At 38.3% G+C, this 20,419-nt stretch overlaps 2 protein-coding genes across 4 annotated transcripts in view; one reads left to right on the top strand and one right to left on the bottom strand.

Annotated features, from left to right (window-relative positions):
* LOC120582580 (spidroin-2-like) overlaps positions 1–13,633 on the bottom strand; it is a 55,871-nt gene extending 42,238 nt beyond the window's left edge. Inside the window, exons 1-3 of the mRNA XM_039837984.1 lie at positions 13,543–13,633; positions 11,662–11,900; positions 9,711–11,553 (exon numbers count right to left, since the gene is read on the bottom strand). Coding sequence (XP_039693918.1) covers positions 10,567–11,553; positions 11,662–11,900; positions 13,543–13,633 — 1,317 coding nt within the window. The 3' untranslated portion in view covers positions 9,711–10,566. The remainder of the gene's footprint in view (positions 1–9,710; positions 11,554–11,661; positions 11,901–13,542) is intronic.
* SLITRK5 (SLIT and NTRK like family member 5) lies at positions 10,940–20,204 on the top strand. Of its 3 annotated transcripts, none has more exons than XM_039837514.1 (2): positions 10,940–11,078; positions 14,210–20,204. In XM_039837514.1, exon 2 carries the CDS (start codon positions 14,218–14,220, stop codon positions 17,098–17,100), a length of 2,883 nt encoding a protein of 960 aa, XP_039693448.1. In that variant the 5' UTR covers positions 10,940–11,078; positions 14,210–14,217; the 3' UTR covers positions 17,101–20,204. The 3 variants fall into 3 exon arrangements, with proteins under 3 accessions (XP_039693448.1, XP_039693456.1, XP_039693467.1); XM_039837522.1 differs by lacking the exon at positions 10,940–11,078 and adding an exon at positions 11,452–11,644; XM_039837533.1 differs by lacking the exon at positions 10,940–11,078 and adding an exon at positions 12,348–12,408.
* The last annotated feature ends 215 nt before the right edge of the window (positions 20,205–20,419 follow it).

Raw genomic sequence — 20,419 nt, forward strand, 5'->3', positions numbered from 1 at the left:
GCCACTGCCACTTTAAAAGATAAATACAACTAAGTTTTCCTTTTTATTCATTATTTCTCATATCCATAATTATAAAAATATACTCAAAACTGACATTTTAAAAAGCTTCTAATTGCTTTTACTTTTAGATGTGATTTTTAAAAATTTTTTCCTTGAGGTAAATTTTCAATAATTCACTAGGTTTTAAGAACCAGATCTTTATATTTAGGGACTATTGATCTGCTAAGTGGCCCAACAATGAGAAACCATTACATTTCCAAATGGGTTTCTTCATTCAACCATAAAGTTGAATAGTTGATAAGCTAATTCGCTTACCTCCATTTGAATCTCAACTAATTATTACAGAAACAAAGATTTATAACCTTCAAATTTTTTCAGATACTTTCTAAAACTATATTAAGCTTAAATAAAAAAGGTGATTCAAAGTCTGAATGATTTGTTATTTCCATATGGGCATAAAGAGTATATGGCTAAACATTTTTAGCAAGTAATCGTTTGTCCTGAAAAGAACCTGATGATAAATTGGGATAGATTATTCCAAATTGAAAACTTTGTTTTCAAATGGAGTTTGCTTTTCTATTACTTTGCTCAGTCATATTACACATTTCAGGAAACAAAAATCAGTCTATTTACTTTATCGACTATAAACGAAAACACAAAATACCTGTTCATGAGTGCATTTCTTAATCATGTGTGCTTTATCACACTCACATCCATTACTGCTTTGTAAAGTTTGGTTTATGCTGCAATTTCTATGATCTTATATCTTATGCACCACTGCTAGTAGGTGATGGCAGGTGTTTGCCTACAAGAAGTTCATTGACAGTTTATTGCAGCAAGAGTGCTTTCTCTGGTAGTGAACATCAGCTGCAAAAGCCCTGCAGGTTAAGTAATGCAGGACAATGCAATGATGTTTCATCTGTGAATGCATAATTATTTATTATCAGTCTGGCAGGGATACTTCATTTTTCTGTGATATTTTTTCATGGAAGAACTAGTTATCAAATTCTAGTTTCCACAGATTTTTGTCAATGTACTGGAAGGACTGCAGCTGTACTATGAGTCTCATGAACATTTAACTTCTGACAGCTGTGAATGCTTCTTTGTGAATGCAGACATTGGTCTTTGACAAAGTTTCTGGAAGAACTCCAAGATGCATTCTCAAGTTCTGCTGCAAGCTCTCCGAGTGCATATTAGGAGAAGGTGGTCAGAAACGTCATGAATTGCTAAAGTGGACAGATACTTGTTGTATTCTTTCTTTTCACACACATACTTCAGCATAGTCATAAATAGATAATGATAGTCAATGATGAATCTAATATTTACAAATGTGGACTATTTAGAGATTCATAATTTTGTCTGATCATTCCATGTATAATTTTACTTACCTTGAGGAAATAAATATTGATATACCAAACACTCAAATTTTTTTTTAAGTTTTATGGAGATACCCATGTTGCATTCCTAATGAAATTGGACTATTTAAATGGATAATCAATAAAGTTAAGATCAGATGTTTAAACATAATAAAACAAAATGTAATTATTTGGAGTAGGTGTTAGTTATTTATGAATAACATTTTCATAACTAAAGTGATTTATCAATTATTAAGAAACTTGGTCATGAGATTATCTAATTGTGTGTATTCTTTTGAAAAAAATTGAAAATATCTCATGCTATTTCAATATTAAATTATTTATTATAACAAATTCATGTCATATAAGGCTATAAGGTTGTGTCCCTAAATTTATGCATAAAAAGTTTGATGAGATTTCTCCTCAAAAGTACCATTTTAGTATTGATTTTTTAGAAAGTACGTAATGCTTGCTTTGACTACTGGTTTATGAAATAATAATTAGTCAAAATAATAATTAGTCAAAAATTCATAAATAGGAAATATATAATTAAAGACATTTTCTACTTTAGGAAAAATATACTGTGTGTAGTCAAAAATATTGCTTTATGAACCTTATGTATTCAAATTACTGTGACAATGTCTGAGAGTTAATAATGTCTTTAATATCTTTAAGGTAGGAAAACATAGAGACAGTTTACAAATATATTTTATGATCAGTCTAAGATATATATATTATTACTATAATATTTAAAAGAGGAATATTATATAGTATTAGTAATTTGAAACTTAGATTTCTACTACTGACTTTTTCAGAATACATTTGACATTACATAAATGATGAATCACAGTGTATCTTTATTGAAGCTAATTACCTTTGGAACAACGTACCAAGAATTAGATAGGTTCTCCAATTAGACTGAACATAAGTGTGAATTAACTTAATAATTGACTTATTCTGAAAAGCACAGAATAAAAACATAGCACTAACAACCGCAGATTCCATACTACTATAGCAGCATTTCATAAGAATATCATATACTGAATGGAATATCATAATTACTAAAATATACGTTATTTCTACTTTTAAAGTGAGGTAAAAGTCCAAAAGTATGTATTTAAATTAGCATAGTAAAATAAAAAAATGGATACTGATAATTCTTGTAATTTATATCATAGTCTAGATTTTCTATGTACTGTTTGAATGAAATATAGAATATCGTCAACTACCATGAAAGTCAATTTTATCATCTGTAAGGAAAAATAATACCTCATGAAGTTGTAATAACTCCATGAAAGAATGAGACAATTTAATAAAATAGCTAGCATATAGTAAATGATTACATGTTATATGTATGCACACGTTTTACTTACCTTTAATTTTTAATTATAAGTGATGTATAAATTGCCTGCTGATGCTCATGTTAACTGTGGCTGGTAAATCACATTACAAATTGAAAAATATTATCAAATAGATTCCTATTCTTTGTGAAAAATCAATTTAGGCCTCCCTCTCGATATGTACTAGATTGCTTCTAAATGTTACTATTACAATGCTACAATGAAATACTTTTAAATATAAAAATATCTAGAAATAAATTCATGAGTATCTTCATACCAGTAAGTGACAGTATATTCATTGATCAAAGTCTATCTGCACAGAAGTCACTACTTACTTAATACAGCATTCAAGGATACAAATTAATTGTATAATGAATTGTACATCTCATATTGGTGATTTAAATTCAAATTGATAATTTGTTCATTGGGATATGTATCAACCAATTAAAATTGCAGCATACATTGTAATATGCCATACGAAAAAAAAAAAAAAACTATGAATCTAGTATCGCTTATAAAAGTTCCATTAGATTGATGGAATGTTTTTGATCACAAGGTAAAAAATGCATCATATAATATTAAACAAAAAACTGAGCTGCCAGAGACTTGTTTTTCACAGAAGGTATACCATTCACAAGTTAGCATTCAGTTGCCAATATTTGTTTAAATAAAGATAACTTTACATTTCAGGATGAAACAAATAACTTCAAGTCTATAATTTAAGAGTAATAATTATTTTATTTTTCTTCCAAGGAGATTACATTTTAATGCTTATCTTTTGATTAACCAGTGTAGTCATGATATGGCCCATTGAAGAGAAAGTACAGAAACTTCATTATATATAAAATATGTGATCTATCTAGGTGTCTTCATAAATGCTAATACACAACTGATGCAAAGCCAGAGTTAAGAATAGAGCTGAGGTCTCTGAGAGTCACTCTACTAGTCTGGATCGGGTGGCTTACTACTTATTTTGAAGTTAAGCCCTTAAGCAATCAATGCTCCTTTTGAAGATATAATGATTTTGCCCATAAAAGAAGTGTAATAGTGAAATCATAGGTCAATTTTATTACTAATATTTAAGATACATTGATTAAAAACAAACAAAACTTAATCTCAAAAATTACAATAATTTGTTGTAAATGGGACAGGTTACCGAGCTATTAAATCTTTGTTTAAAATATGTAAATATGATTTTATTTAAACTGAGATTTATTCAGATCTTCATGGAAATAAGAGGCTGTATTTGCATTTTATAAATTCATTAATTACAATTTCCTGTTCAAACTCTGCCCACTCTAATTGTACAAAATATCACTAAATTTTAACATAGAATTTTGTATTCAAATAGAGGGAATGCAAGAATTCAAGAGCAATTTTGTTACTAACTGCCAGACTTCTCAGCACTAAACACCTATTCTAGATTATTCTTGAAGCAAAGTACCCTTTAGGACTTTCTTTTCCAATTCCACTAACATCCCACTCTGTTATCTGGAATTAAGCACTTTGAAAGAGAACACTTCATCATACATAAAAAGGCACTCATCTTCTAATAAAAGTCTATTGATAATAAAATAATCCACCTTTCTTTCTTGACAAGGTTGTAATGAGGATGTAATAAGGAATTTTGAAATGACTGTAAAATGCCTTGAAATCTTTAAAAGAATAGTAGATGTCCTCAACCAAATGCAATGTGAAAGAATCAGCTAGAGACCTTCAGCTGAATGTAAATCAGGCCCCTTGTCAAATGTGAATTGTAACCGTTCTTATTTATTGAAGGTGTCATAATCACCATCATTACTTATGACTACTGCTGTTCATATTCATTGAATTTTCAAGATATTCCAGAAATTACACAAATAACACAATTTCGGCCTGCCAGGGATTTATATTCTAAATCTGCTCTGTCCTATATGATAGCCTCTAGCCACATGTGGGTATTTAAATACATTAAAATTTTTAAATTTAAATTGTATTTCATCTGTGTCACACCAGCTACATTTCAATTGCTAAATATTCATATGTAGCTAATAGCTATCAAATTGGACAACATAGATATAGATTACTTCCATCATCACAGAAAGTTCTTGAGAGCACTCATCTCAAGAATTGGCTAAATACACTATAAAAACATTATTCAAGTATACAATGTATTCAATAGCATTTTTATATACTATATTTACTTTAATTGGGCTGGGAATGCAGGTGATTTGTCAGAAAGACAAAATGTCTCTGAAATCATCTAACTACCCTGTCATGAATCATCTAATTATTTTATCTCAAACATAACAGGGTTTAACACAATATTGGTACTGAATAAATATTTGTTGCATGAATAAATTCATAAATGGGCAAGTATTTTTTTGTACGCAGAGTTTTTTGGAGCTCATTTGTCTCACTTTTGAGGGCTAACAAACACAATAAAATTATTTTCTCAATACAGAATAATAATCTAGGCCGGAAGAAAATGATAACTTTAAGCAGGAAGTAGGATACTGTGCTAGATCAAATGCTAGATAATACAAGAGAATGTTTAAGGTGAGCAAGTTCGATGTTGGTCAAAGTGGATAGGGAAGATTTTCTGATGAAAAGAATATTTACGATAAATTCTTAAGAACAATGGATAAAAGAAAAGTGAAAAGCCAGTTAGATGAAAGGGCAGTACAAACCAAAGTTTTGGAGTTAAGGGAAAATTTGATTTATTTTAAGGAATTGGAGAAATAATGGGAATCTCCTATTTAATGAAGAATTCCAGTTGGTATAAAAGTTGAATAAAGTATGGTCAATTTAGGCTTTCTCAAATAAGCAATAGTCCTTCTGAAAATTTTGTGATGAAACTATCTTAGATAATGAATTGATTTCCTTTGAAAAATCAGAAAGAATACAGATAATACAGGCATAACAATATATGTTTCCTAAAAATGACTAAAGATATGCAAGAACCAAGAACTAGTCGATTCTAAGAGACAAATCATAACTCATAGAAATATTCATAGAAAACTTAAATCTATCTCTATAAGGAAACTACCTTTTTCCTGTGGAATGTGCATATTTCAATGGCAGCAGCCTTTGTTCTAACAGGCCCTGATGATAGTTTGTATATTTAAAATATGTCACAATTACAAACTCACTCATTTTCCTGCAGATAATAGTAAAGATCTGCTGCTAACAATTTCAAGGATAATCACTTATCTTCTCTAGAGAACCACTTTGATCTTCCCTTTCACCCACCACTGCATTAATAAAACTGTTATCACTCTACAGCATGGTTCTATATAGTGAACATAATGGAAGCTAGCTTCTATTAATTATTATTCTAATAATCAATATAGGTAGCTAAAATTAAATGTCCCATATAAGAGCTATGAAGAGAACCCATTTAACTAATTTACATTCATATATTTAGAAAGATATTCAGTGTCTCCATTGATAGCAATGTGTCATAAAAAAAATAGTTTTGAGAACTATGAGAAAGAGATGAATTTGGTAAAGTTGTCTTTAAATCTTCATCACCTCTCCTATATTTCTTCCAAGTAATATCTTTATTTTTCAAGTACATATTTTTTCTTTTTATTGAAATGTGTAAATTGAAATTTTCAAATAATAAAAAATAGTAAACATAGTGAAAAATAAATCCTCATTCTATTGAAAATCCCCATCTTTCCCCAAGAAGTAACCACCATTACTTAATTTGTGTATCTTTCCAAAATAATTTCCTTCTCCCCTCTCTCTTCCTCAATAGATGATAGATAGATAGATAGATAGATAGATAGATAGATAGATAGATAGATAGACAGACAGACAGACAAAGGTATAGATATAGATGATATACATATACATCTATCTCTATATAATTCTGAATATACTATTAATAATGACAGAACCATATTCCTACATGCACTGATATTAAAGGCAGAATAGTATTCCAAGGTACAGATGGAAGTGTACCACTTTTCATTTAGTCAGATATGTAGGTTCTTAGTCATTTACAAATGCAAACCACTGTTACAATGAATACCTTCTTACATATTGTTTCATATATTTTATTTTGGTAGACCTGTAGACTACTTGCTGAAAATACAATTGTTCAAAAGATATATGCATTTTAAATTTTGGTAGATATTTCCAATTGGTCCAACAAAGAGGATGTCTTAATACACAATTCTAGCAGAATATTAGAGTATATTTACAAGGAACTGTATGAGGTGAGGAAGAAAATTGTCTATTTTATGGAGATTTTTTTCTTGTGCCTCTGAGAGCATGTTTCTAAGCCTGTAAATAATTAAGTCTATAAAAAATGAACAATTTTTGGTGAATAATCTTAGTTTAGTGGGCCATTTTGAATTTGATAAACATCACTGCATGATATATTTGATCGTTGTAATTCTAAATATATCAGACTGATCAAAAATTATGCTATATGATTAATTAATTTAGAAATTACATAGAGAAACAATCAAATAATGACTCACGTTTTACCCTCTAGGAGAATATATGCCATATATCCTGTTAAGAATATATGCCATATATCCTGTTAAGAATATATGGCATATATAATTTCAATTTCAAAGACATAAAAAATAAAATTTATTACTGAAAATTAATATTTAATAAATATGTATATAAACTTCTTAGCTATTACTATCACAAAAGTAATCGAATAGAGTTAATTTTAGAGGAATCTGGAATCTAGCACTACGATTCTACAATATTACCTTAGCAGGTAAGCTAACAAAAAAAAAAATTCAAGGTCTACTAGCTTTAGATTTCAGTCATGTTGATTAGTTCTCATGAAATCTAAAGATTATTGCCAAAAAAATCTTTATTTATAATGTTTGTTAGGTTGCTTTATGAGAAACTATAATACTTGACTAATCATTTTAATATTCTAAAGAAACCACACATTGATACATGTAGTGTGATATTTTAAGAAATGCATTTAACATAAGAATTCTTCCAAAAAGTCCATAAAACACTAAAACAATAATTCCAGGTAATAATAAATATGAATTCACATATTTCAATTTCAAATGTTAATTTGAAAACCACAAGTATGTTAATTGTGGTTTTAATTTAATATTCATATACAGGTATTAAATTATGTCCATGATTTACACTAATTATAGCCAAATATATTACCTTATATGAAATATGTATATAATGGTACTATATCATGAGCTAATTATAATATGCATAAGTATATTCATAAACATTTGGACAAAGATTATCAGCCTTTTACATCCAACTCAATTAAATAATGTTTAATTTAGTATTAATGAATTTAATGCCAGAAAGATCTATTTGATCAATTATTTCATTTTCTCATTTCCAAGTGTGTTTATGTAATCATGTGCATTCATTTGAGTATTGCGTGAAAGAAAGTAGACATCATATGACTGTATACTGTTTAGTATGAAATGGAACATAGATACGTTTGTTCTTGTGCTTTAAGCTTTGACTCAAATTTGATCACTGATATATGATACATGTATTTCATTTCTAGTCAATAGTCAACACTCAAAGATACAAGAGTCTACAGACTAATAAATGAGGCTTTTTCTTATTTCTATAATGTTTTCCCTCCCAAGTTCTTCTGTGGTCTCTTCATGTCACAGTATTTTCTCAAAATTCACTTTCCTGCATAGCAGCTTATAGAGACACCTAGTGGAAAATTGTAAATGGTGGCTTCTCAGGCTATTCTTGAGTTAATGATAGAAAGTTGCGTTCATTTATTTATTTGAACCACAAGAGGTAAAGAAGAATAATGATAGAAAGTTGCGTTCATTTATTTATTTGAACCACAAGAGGTAAAGAAGAATATTTTTGGTGTTAGTGTTTCTAACAAAACTATAACTTTAATTAATTGCAAACATGTTTAATACTTCTTAGCTCAATAAAATTTATTTTTATCAGGATAACATTTAAAATAAAAATAATACAAGGCCATAAACTGAACTAAAATTTGATATTGGTTGCAATTGTGAAGATTTAAGAAAGTAATAAAATAATGAAATAACCATACTCAACTATTTTGATAAGTCCAATAATTAAATCATTTTATACCCTTTCAGAACTTCTATAGGTTATCAATATTGAAAATTACATCTGTGATAAAACAATATTTATATAGCAGAAGTTTCTAACTAATTAACATGTAATTTTAAAATTATGATACTTTAACACTTCTATTTTGAAAATATAAAATTATGATACTTTAACACTTCTATTTTATACTTTAAAAATAAATTTTCTAAAATATTTAAATCGTGTTAGATAATGACTAAATTCAAAATACAGTAACAAGACTTTTGTGGGTGCAGTTTAAGTTGTCCATTTATACAATGCACATATAGCAGATGGCTATTATTCCTATGCCAAATGTTTCTGAATTTAACAGGAATTTCTATTATGATTTTATTTTCATTATCTGATATTACAGATTATTTTTTTCTCTCATACATTTCCCAAATTTAAACAAAACAGTTTCCAAAGTATGTATGCCTTAAGTAAAAAATATTTGCAAAACAAATTCAGAGAAAATCTCAAGAAATACTGCAAAACCTCAGGAGACAAATATTCGCCACCTCTAGAAAACTCCTTTTAATCCAACATATTTAGAGAATGTGGGAAGATATATGTTTGTGGCTATATATACCAGAACCTGTTTTAATCCTATATTTAATCAGGATATTATCACCACAATATTATCCCAAACATTACCAAGAAGGAGACAGTACCAATCATGTTTAAGTTGATTCCAAAATATACTACATAATTAATTCTAAAACAAAATGGATTTTTAAAAATTAAATAGTAAACTACCCAGTTATCTAAGGAACAAGTACATGTGCACTCAGCTTGCATTGGGCCACTTATTATGATCAACTTTTTTTTTATACCTGGGATGGACTTACGGTCTAATATTACAAACCCTGGAAATATGCCTCCTGAATGTAAAGACCTCCTTTTGGGGAGAGCAGTTTCTGGTTTCAGGAAAAGAGACAGGAATACTTACTGTAGAGATGACTCTAGTGGAGTTTAGCAGGTGACTCTTCAAGAAACTCGCTTTCTATCGATACTGCATGTATTTAGGGGTTTCCAGCTTTTTAGTACACACCAAATGCACTCAGAAATGGTCTCTCTGAAAGTCGTTCACATTCCTTTGTATAGCCCAGATATACCTATAAAACGTAATTTTAAAAAAAAAAAAAAAAGCACCCTTGTTTGCAGCTAGGATGAACCACTCCCTCTTTCATGGTCCTTTACAGTAAGTACGGGAGACAGCACCAGGGCTGTATTATATATAGTAGGAGAAAGGCAGGCGATCAGCACAGGGCTGGAATCAATCTGTACCTGACCACCAACAAGCCTGGCACTTGTTGGGGTTATTTCCACTCCTTCCTTTTTTCAATCCGAGGATTGCACAGTCCCACGTTCGTATTACGCACATGGTGCAAGACTCCTCTGTCTCCCTTGAGTGTGACATCCAAGGGGGGCTCGCGTTGCGCCGCCTGAGCCCAGCCTGGGACGCCTTCGCCCTCGGCTGCCATCTATCGGCCACAGAGCTTCGGCTTCGCCCCGGGCCCATCATGTCTGCTGCAGCTTGGCTCGCACCAGCGGCGCGACAATAAACAAGTGCACTGGACTGGGCCCTGCATCCTCACCGGAGGAGATGTCTCAGACCCCTGCGATGCTAACTGGGTTGCCACCTCCTCAGCGCCCAGGAGGGACGACGCGACTTTCTCTGAGTTTTTTAGAGTCTCCGGGATGCCGGGACATGCCACAGGCGTAGAACATTGTTCCTGCCCCCCAGATCCCCCAAAGGATGTCGAAGATAGAGAGTTCCAAATAATGACGATCGTGCGGCGCATCTAGGGAAGGGATATATAAAAAAAAAAAAAAATCTGCAAACACCGGGAGCGATGAAACAGCCAAGAGGATGCGTGAGCCGTACAAATATTAATTAGGGGTTGCGGCGGCGGCAGCAGCGGGCTCGGTGCGGGGACAGCGGCGGCGGGATCCCAGCGCGGGGGTCGCCGCTGCGCAGGGGCGGAAGACTGTACCGGAGCCGCAGCCGCCGCGGGAGCCGCCAAAGGGCCGGTGCCACCTTCGCCCGCCCCCTCACTACCATGTACAGTGTGCGCTGCAAGAAGAAGGCGGGCGATGCATGCACACCCCCGCGCCCCGCTCCCTCTGGCTCGTCTCCGGGCGTGCGCCGCTGACCAGGGGGAAATGTGGTGAAGACCGCGAGTAGAGCCGAGGGGGGAGGGGAGGGCCGGCCGGCGTGAACCCAGGCCGAAGGGTGCGAGGAACCCGAGGCGGCTAGAGGGGGCGGCGGCTGCTGCTGGCTTGGAGAAAGTTGCCACCTCTGCAGATGGCAACTGTAAGTACCCGCCTGGGGGGTGCGGCGAAGGGTGCTGGGGACCCCGCGATCGCGCAGTGGCGAGGGTGGGAGCAAGTGTGCGAGTGAGCATGAGTGTGAGCGGGTGCGAGCGCTCGGCTGGGCTGACCGTCACGTTGGCAGGGCCGGCGGTGCCAGGCAGCCTTCTCCGCGTCCCCCTCCTCCAACGGCTCCCTCCCTGCCCCGCCCGGTTCCTGCTCACTGCCCCTACCGCGAGGCGCCTCCACAGCGGGTCCTCCGCCGCCCCCTCCCCCTCTCTTCTCAGCCCGTCGCTCTCGGTCGCCCCCTCTCCCCCACAACGCCGCTGCCCGCTCCGACTACTGCGGAGAGCGCCGGGGAGAGCCGTTTGGGAAGCCCCGCAACCCGCGGTCGCCACCGCGGCGGCGGCCCCGGGCTGGTGGCGTCCGGGCGCCTTTCCTCTGGCCGCTCGGACCGCACTGGTCGCCGCCTCCTCGCCCTACTTGGGCTTCAGAAACCTGGAGCACACCCCAGAGAGGTATTTTTTTAAGAGTGGCTACAATGAGTGGGCCCTGGAGATGTGAGACGGGGTAAGTCGGCCGTTTACTTTGCAAAGAGGCTCCTGTGTGTGTGCCTGTGCGTGTGGCGGCGGGGTGGCTTTCTTCCCCTCTCCTCCCTCCTCTCCTTCCTCCCCTTTCCCATCCTTCGCTTTGGGGCGGGGTGGGGGAGGGGGCAACCTCGCGTCTTGGTACTCCGGGTGCTTCTGCCCGGGCTGCTGTGGGAGCAGCTGTGCCTGGAGCCGCCGGTCCGGCCTGGGTGCTGGGATCCGGTCCGCGCGGCCCCAAGCTGCTTAATGGGGATATGCAGAGCGATGATAAAGGGTCTGAATTCTTTGTGGGAAAACAAATACAATTCCCCTGTCCTCCGAAAAAAAAAAAGAAAGAAAGAAAGAAAGGAAGGAAAAGAAAAAGAAAAGAAAAAGAAAAAAAAAATCCGATTATCTGGGAATGTGCAACGCACTCGCGAATATACATCAGAGGTGCGTTTCCGAGTCAGATTGTCCGCCTTCTTCGGCTCATTCAACTTTATTTTGTCAAATTCTCGGGCTTCTTTGATGGCAAGGAGGAGGAGAAAGGGAGTGGAGTGAGAGGAAGCTCTTCGACCCTGGCTAACCAGAACTGAATTAAAGTTGTAAACGCTCGAGTTTAATACCGGCTGGACACAATTTGCAATGGGCTGTCAGAGGGGTGGGAGGTGAATGGGGGCGGGGAACTGCAGGGAAGGAGGGGGAGGGGATCCAATCTAGGCTGAATGGATCTGCAGATTTGATCCAGCGGAGAACTGAAATTTCAAGGTAAACATTTTGCTTTCATAGAGGCTGTTTTTGACGCTTTTCAGCAGGTAGATGTTTGCCCGTTGCGTTGGCAGGTCGGGGATACTTGAGAGGTTTATACACTGTGATTCAGATTCGTCTCGACACGTCTGGATGGCCACACGTGAATGATTCACAGACACACTTGCATATGTGCGTGAGAATGCGGGGGCTCTTAATAAGACTGGTTGGATTTGGCTGGGGATCAAGATCGCGGTCTCCAGGCTTGAACCCGTGACTTAGAAACGTCTTGGCTTTAGTTTAGGGTTGAGATTCGACATCAAACTTCAGTGGTGGTGAGGTAACGGCAAGGCTGACCAGAGAAAAAGGCATTGGTTCCCTGAGCCCAGCATTTCTACCAACTGTTCGCCCCCCTTCCTCCCTGCCCCCCAACTAACGCAACGCGCACTCACACACATTCACACACTCGCTCTATTTATGTGCTTTCCTTTGAGTGCGGTTGTCTATCCGAAGTAGGAAGTCGAAGGAAGCCTTTAAGGGGACAAAAAGAAAGCAAGAAAGAAAAGGGGGAGGGGTCAGATTAATCCCTTGGGGAAATGAAATTCGAATATTAAAGCACTGACCTATGTCACTTTCTGTTCTCCCTTTCAACCTTTTTATTTTGCCTCTTAATCAGCCCAAGTGCCTTTTCCCAAGGGAAAAAGGGGGGTGGGGGGAGGAGGAATAAACCATTGACAATTAAATGTAATAAGCAACTCCAAAGATAGGTATGCCGGCGCGGTGGCAGTTCAGCCCAAATCTTACTAATTCAGTAGGGTTAGTTTTGCATACCGTAGCAAACAGACGTGTCGTCCGTGGTAAGAGAGGCTTTGACGCTGATCTTTGGTTTACTTTTAGCTGATTCCGGGTAAGCAGTTGGAACGTCCTCTTTCCTCTTTAAACTCTAGGTGTTTCCGGATTGCAGATGCCTTAGCAGAGTTCTTTGTAATCCATCGTGCACAACTATTTCGGTGGCTTAAAGATGCGTTTTGGTGGCGTCTCTGACATGATCAATGAGAAGTGGACACAGGGTGCTCTCTGGGAAGCACTGCTAAGTGGCTCCGTGCATGCAATTAGGATGCTGATGTGCTTAATAGCCTTGGTAGTGAAGTCCACCATCAAAGCGAACACGCTCTCCTTGTTTTCCACTCAAAGCTCCTGAAGACAATTGTGACTTAAGAGCTTCTTTTGGCTCCTTTTGATGCATTATCTTACATCCTTTTTGCCTCTAAAAAGTATGCTTTAGGTTCCCACCTTGACAATTGGAGAAATGGTTTAAAATAGCCCAAGTATTGTGGTTCCTTGCTTTTCTGTGAAAGTGGAAGACCTTCACCGTGAACTGTTAACTGAAGAGATTCTGAAAGACAGAGGGGCTGGGTATAGATGAGATGGGGAACCTTGTAAAATGGTGCTTCTTTTCTCTTAAATTAGAACCATGAAACTGAACTGACAGCCATTTTATGTATATTTATGAATTGGTTTTGAAAAGGGGGGAGCAAGAAAAGCACTAAAATGAGACTTTATCTAACCTGCCCTTATCTTGTAAAGAGCAGCATTTTCTGTTGTACACATTAGGAAGTGAAATCAACATTTTAGTCAAAGTGAATATCAGATTTTAATAAAGTCTGGAGAGTGTCAATGTTTTATGGTGTGTGGGGGGGTGTCATTCATAGCCCCTCCTGGATTTCAGAGAAATAGCATTAGAGAAAAGAGAGACTTTCTGACTGATCTCTTGAATTTTTGTCATATTCTGTTGTTTCCTTTTTTCCTTTCTGCCTTGCAGGAGGTAAAATGCACACTTGCTGCCCCCCAGTAACTTTGGAACAGGACCTTCACAGAAAAATGCATAGCTGGATGCTGCAGACTCTAGCGTTTGCTCTAACATCTCTCGTCCTTTCGTGTGCAGAAACCATCGATTATTATGGGGAAATCTGTGACAATGCATGCCCTTGTGAGGAAAAGGACGGCATTTTAACTGTGAGCTGTGAAAACCGAGGGATCATCAGCCTCTCTGAAATCAGCCCTCCCCGTTTCCCAGTCTACCACCTCTTGTTATCTGGAAATCTTTTGAACCGTCTCTATCCCAATGAGTTTGTCAATTACACCGGGGCTTCAATTTTGCATCTGGGTAGCAACGTTATCCAGGACATTGAGACCGGGGCTTTCCATGGGCTGCGGGGGTTAAGGAGATTGCATTTGAACAATAATAAACTGGAACTTCTACGTGATGATATATTCCTTGGTTTAGAGAGCCTGGAGTACCTACAGGTCGATTATAATTACATCAGTGTCATTGAACCCAATGCGTTTGGCAAACTGCATTTGTTGCAGGTGCTTATCCTCAATGACAATCTCTTGTCCAGTTTACCCAACAACCTTTTCCGTTTTGTGCCCTTAACGCACTTGGACCTGCGGGGGAACAGGCTGAAACTTCTGCCCTATGTGGGGCTGTTGCAGCACATGGATAAAGTTGTGGAGTTACAGCTGGAGGAAAACCCCTGGAATTGCTCCTGTGAGCTAATCTCTTTGAAGGATTGGTTGGACAGCATCTCCTACTCCGCCCTGGTGGGGGATGTGGTTTGTGAGACCCCCTTCCGCTTACACGGCCGGGACTTGGACGAGGTGTCCAAGCAGGAACTTTGCCCCAGAAAACTTATTTCAGACTATGAGATGAGGCCGCAGACGCCTTTGAGCACCACGGGGTATTTACACACCACCCCAGCCTCGGTGAATTCCGTGGCCACTTCTTCCTCTGCTGTTTACAAACCCCCCTTGAAACCCCCTAAGGGGACCCGCCAACCCAACAAGCCCAGGGTGCGCCCCACCTCTCGGCAGCCATCCAAGGAATTGGGCTACAGCAACTATGGCCCCAGCATCGCCTACCAGACCAAATCTCCGGTGCCTTTGGAGTGCCCCACCGAGTGCTCTTGCAACCTGCAAATCTCAGATTTGGGCCTCAACGTCAACTGCCAGGAGCGCAAGATCGAGAGCATCGCAGAGCTGCAGCCCAAGCCCTACAACCCCAAGAAAATGTATCTGACAGAGAATTACATCGCTGTGGTGCGCAGGAGCGACTTCCTGGAGGCCACCGGGCTCGACCTCCTTCACCTGGGCAACAACCGCATCTCCATGATCCAGGACCACGCCTTTGGGGATCTCACCAACCTGAGGCGCCTCTACCTAAATGGCAACAGGATTGAGAGGCTGAGTCCAGAGTTGTTCTATGGCCTGCAGAGCCTGCAGTATCTCTTCCTCCAATATAATCTCATTCGCGAGATTCAGTCTGGGACCTTCGATCCGGTCCCAAACCTCCAGCTGCTATTCTTGAATAACAACCTACTGCAGATCATGCCCTCAGGCGTCTTCTCAGGCCTGACCCTCCTCAGGCTGAACTTGAGGAGTAACCACTTCACCTCCTTGCCGGTGAGTGGAGTTCTGGACCAGCTGAAGTCACTCATCCAAATCGACCTTCACGACAACCCTTGGGATTGTACCTGCGACGTGGTAGGCATGAAGCTGTGGGTGGAGCAGCTCAAAGTGGGTGTCTTGGTGGACGAGGTCATCTGCAAGGCGCCCAAGAAGTTCGCTGAGACAGACATGCGCTCCATTAAGGCGGAGCTGCTATGCCCAGATTACTCGGACGTGGTAGTTTCCACGCCCACGCCCTCCTCCATCCAGGTCCCCGCGAGGACCAGCGCTGTGACGACCGCCGTCCGGTTGAACAGCACTGGGGCCCCCGCCGGCTTGGGCGCGGGCGGCGGTGCGTCATCGGTGCCCTTGTCGGTGCTGATTCTCAGCCTGCTGCTGGTTTTCATCATGTCCGTCTTCGTGGCTGCCGGGCTTTTCGTGCTGGTTATGAAGCGCAGGAAGAAGAACCAGAGCGATCACACCAGCACGAACAATTCCGACGTAAGCTCCTTCAACATGCAGTACAGCGTGTACAGCGGCGGCGGCGGCGCAGGCGGCCACCCGCACGCGCACGTGCACCACCGCGGGCCCGCGCTGCCCAAGGTGAAGACGCCCGCGGGCCACGTGTATGAGTACATCCCCCATCCACTGGGCCACATGTGCAAAAACCCCATCTACCGCTCCCGGGAGGGCAACTCGGTGGAGGATTACAAAGACCTGCACGAGCTCAAGGTCACCTACAGCAGCAACCACCACCTGCAGCAGCAGCCGGCGCCGCCGCCGCCGCCGCCGCCGCCACAGCCCCAGCAGCAGCCCCCGCCGCAGCTGCAGCTGCAGCCGGGGGAGGAGGAGAGGCGAGAAAGCCACCACTTGCGGAGCCCCGCCTATAGCGTCAGCACCATCGAGCCCCGGGAGGACCTACTGTCGCCGGTTCAAGATGCCGACCGCTTTTACAGGGGCATTTTAGAACCAGACAAACATTGCTCCACCACCCCCGCCGGCAATAGCCTCCCGGAATATCCTAAATTCCCATGCAGCCCTGCAGCTTACACTTTCTCCCCTAACTATGACCTGAGACGCCCCCATCAGTATTTGCACCCGGGGGCAGGGGACAGCAGGCTGCGGGAACCGGTGCTTTACAGCCCCCCCAGTGCTGTCTTTGTAGAACCCAACCGGAATGAATATCTGGAGTTAAAAGCAAAACTAAACGTTGAGCCGGACTACCTCGAAGTGCTGGAAAAACAGACCACATTTAGCCAGTTCTAAAAGCAAAGAAACTCCCTTGGAGCTTTTGCATTTAAAACAAACAAGGAAGCAGATACTCACGGTGAACTCTTTTTGATTAATTGTGTTGTTTCAACGTTTAGAGTGAAGTGCCTTGGCACGAGATTCTCAGTTTCCGCGGAAGATACTGAAAGGGTGTGCAATTTCCTTTTAATTTTACACGTGGGGAAACATTTGTGTAAACTGGGCACATCACTTTTTCTTGCGTGTGGGGGAGAAGAGAAGGGCTTTTTGGAAGCAATTGTCTACGCAGGTGACTTAAAGGTCGCAGTCATTTTTGTAGTGGTTGGAAGTGCTAAGAATGGTGGAAGATGGCAGCGCATAGATTCCACTCTTCCTCTTTTGCTCCCTTCCCCCCTCCACTTCTCCCCCTTTAAGCCATGGGTGGGTCTAGATGGCTTTTGTGGCAAGATTAGCACACCCCAACTTTAATAGAAAGTTAATTCGCTTCCTTTCCCCCATCCTCCTCCTCTCTTTCCTCTCTTTGCCTCTTTGCCTCCCACCTCATTCTTTAATTTCTTTTTAAAGGATGTGTTTGTATGCATTCTGGACATTTGAATTAAAAACAAAAGTATTGTGATCTCTAAAAGGATCACCGTAGATGCGGACAAATCATTAAAATTACAGAGCTATATGATCCATAATTGATTAGTCAAAATAACTTATTGATGAAATATACAAATATTTTATTGTAGCACCTATTTTTATATGCACATTTAGCATTTCTCTTTCATTCACTATTTAGCCTATGATTTTCACAGAGGTGTCGCACTATTTCAGGAGCTGCATTTCCTAAACTGAAGTGCTATCAGGAAGACATTTTAAATCATTAAAACTATGGAGAATTTAATGGCAAAATTTTAAAGCCAATGCAACCCACCCAATTGGATCAGTAATTTAAAAAATATATATATATGTATCTCAATGTATAAAAGAAACAAATTTGGGCAATTAATTGGGCCATTCGAATGAGAATCGTGTGCAAGTTTCTGGTTTATTAGAGAAGATTTAAAAGTATTTTTATTAGTCAACCAAAATTATGTATTGATTTGACTACTATTGTAGCCAATTTTTGATTGTTTAACCAAACCCCGTTGCATTTGTACAGATCCACGTGTACTAGCACCTCAGAAGACCAAATGATGGACTGTACAAATCTCTATATAATGTCTTTATCCCTCTGGGCAGCAAGCAATGATGATAACCACAAACAGGATCTCTGTAAGATGGGGCTACTGTTGTTACAGTCTTATATGTATCCCAGCACATGTAATTTTTTAAATAATTTCTGAATAAACACTTGATAACTATGTCAAATATGAGGGATTGAAGTAATGATTACTTAAAGTATGAAAGAATTAGCTATGTGTGATTGACTGAATCTCCATTATTAACAATTTAGGACATAGCAGGTAATTTATTCCTAATAGAAAAATGTTTCCCCTATCAGATTTAAAATATATATATATATGATTATTCCTATGTTGGTTCAGGGAATTATGTTTTTCTAAATATGTCATTTAAGGTGTTTATTAATGAAATTTTAATTGTATACTTTTTCTTACTGAAATATTCATCTAATACATGGAGCATGGTAAGTAATATATTGCATATTCATTTTTCTCCTAATATTATGTATTTTGTCATGTCAATATTATTTATTCAATCTACAAATTTCCACAGTTTCCATATTTTCACTTGTGTAAAACTACCTTCAACAATTGTGATGGATACTTTATCTCAAGTTGATCTATATCTTAAACATTCAAAATGTTGGTAGGAATGAGCTGTTCACCTCTGAATAAGGTTTGCCAGTGAATTTAGATTCTATTTAGGGTTAGGAAACGTTTGAATTAATCTGAAAATTAAAGAGCCATGTTCTTCATTGCTATTGGTGGGTCTTCCCATAATCTCACCTGAAATGTGTACAATATCAAGGGCTGTTCATGAACTTTATGTTTAAGGAACACTTTCCATGGCATTCTGCCACAAAGAGGCAGCATTCACCCATGAGTAAATTGTAAGTAACTGCTTGAATTCAGGTTGAACAGGTGGCAATAGTTTCCCTGAGGAATTAAAAAAGTATATATATATAGTAATGCTATATTAGCCAAGTGAAATAAACTATCCCCATTCTGTGCAACATTTTCCCTTCCATTTTTTTTAAGGAGAAAAGAACAAGATTAATAATGCCATGTGATAATATCATGAAAAATTAAAAATGTTTCTCTTACTTTTCATCTACCTCCTCCATAGTAGATCCAGGATTAGGAAAGAAAAATAAATATTATCATTTGATTTCACAATTGGGGTTGTTATTAATTTCTCTTCACAATGGGAGTTATTTTTCTTTAAAAAATGTCAAAATCACTTCCTCAATATATGTAGATATGGTGGTGGTGTATAAATTATAAAATAATAATGAAAAGTGGAAACTTCCATGTAACTAAGTTTTATTTCCTGATTGATGCATAAAATGTGGGAGAGAAGAATTACATGAAATTAAAGATGTAGTTCTGGACAATATAAATAGCTTCCAAAGAAAGTTAATTGTTGTACTTTTCAAAGATTTACAAAATAACGTTTTTGAACTAGCACTATTGCACATAATTTGTCACATATACTCTCTTTAGGTGGCTCATTTAGACTTTCACTCTTCCTAAGATGTCCAACATTTTTTTAAATCTCAGAAATAACAATTATATGGTATATGAAAACAAGTTACTTCTAAGTTCTAAATTATATTTTCCCAACTGTTAAGAGGATAAAAGCAAACTCATAATTTCTCTAATAAACTTGAAAATTTTTTGACATGTAAAATCATGAAACTGGATAGAATTAAAAATGAATTATTTCTTGTACATGTTTTCTTGTCAATACAGTAACATATACAATAGAACATAAGTCGTGTGGTTTTCAATATTCGATTTTTGTTTTCTCTGGTTGTTCGATGAATAAATAATTAAATTGAGTATGTCAGTGGTATATGATTGAATTAAGGGACTCTGCAAATTTTCTCCATAGAATTTTGGAGAACAACAATATGTAATGTTTCAGGCATCAATTAAAATTTGGATGCAAACTAAGCTTACTCTTTGTGCTTGTTCTATTTGATATGTTGCATAATCGCATACAAATATATTTCCAAGTAGATACTATAAAATCTTATTTTTATCTATGTATGATTCTAATGTAAATACTTAAATTATCTCAGAGAAAGTAAATATATTCTATGTAAATGTGGGTAATTTGTATGCTAATATTCTAAATCATTTACAGCTAAACTATTGATTGAGTTATG

The sequence above is a fragment of the Pteropus medius genome, unplaced genomic scaffold (genome assembly GCF_902729225.1).
Source record: "Pteropus medius unplaced genomic scaffold, Ma_sr-lr_union100, whole genome shotgun sequence".
Classification (NCBI taxonomy): Eukaryota; Metazoa; Chordata; class Mammalia; order Chiroptera; family Pteropodidae; genus Pteropus; species Pteropus medius.

Coding starts and splice junctions, on each gene's coding strand:
- SLITRK5 (XM_039837514.1), top strand. CDS start 14,218: ATGCACACTTGCTGCCCCCCAGTAACTTTGGAACAGGACCTTCACAGA.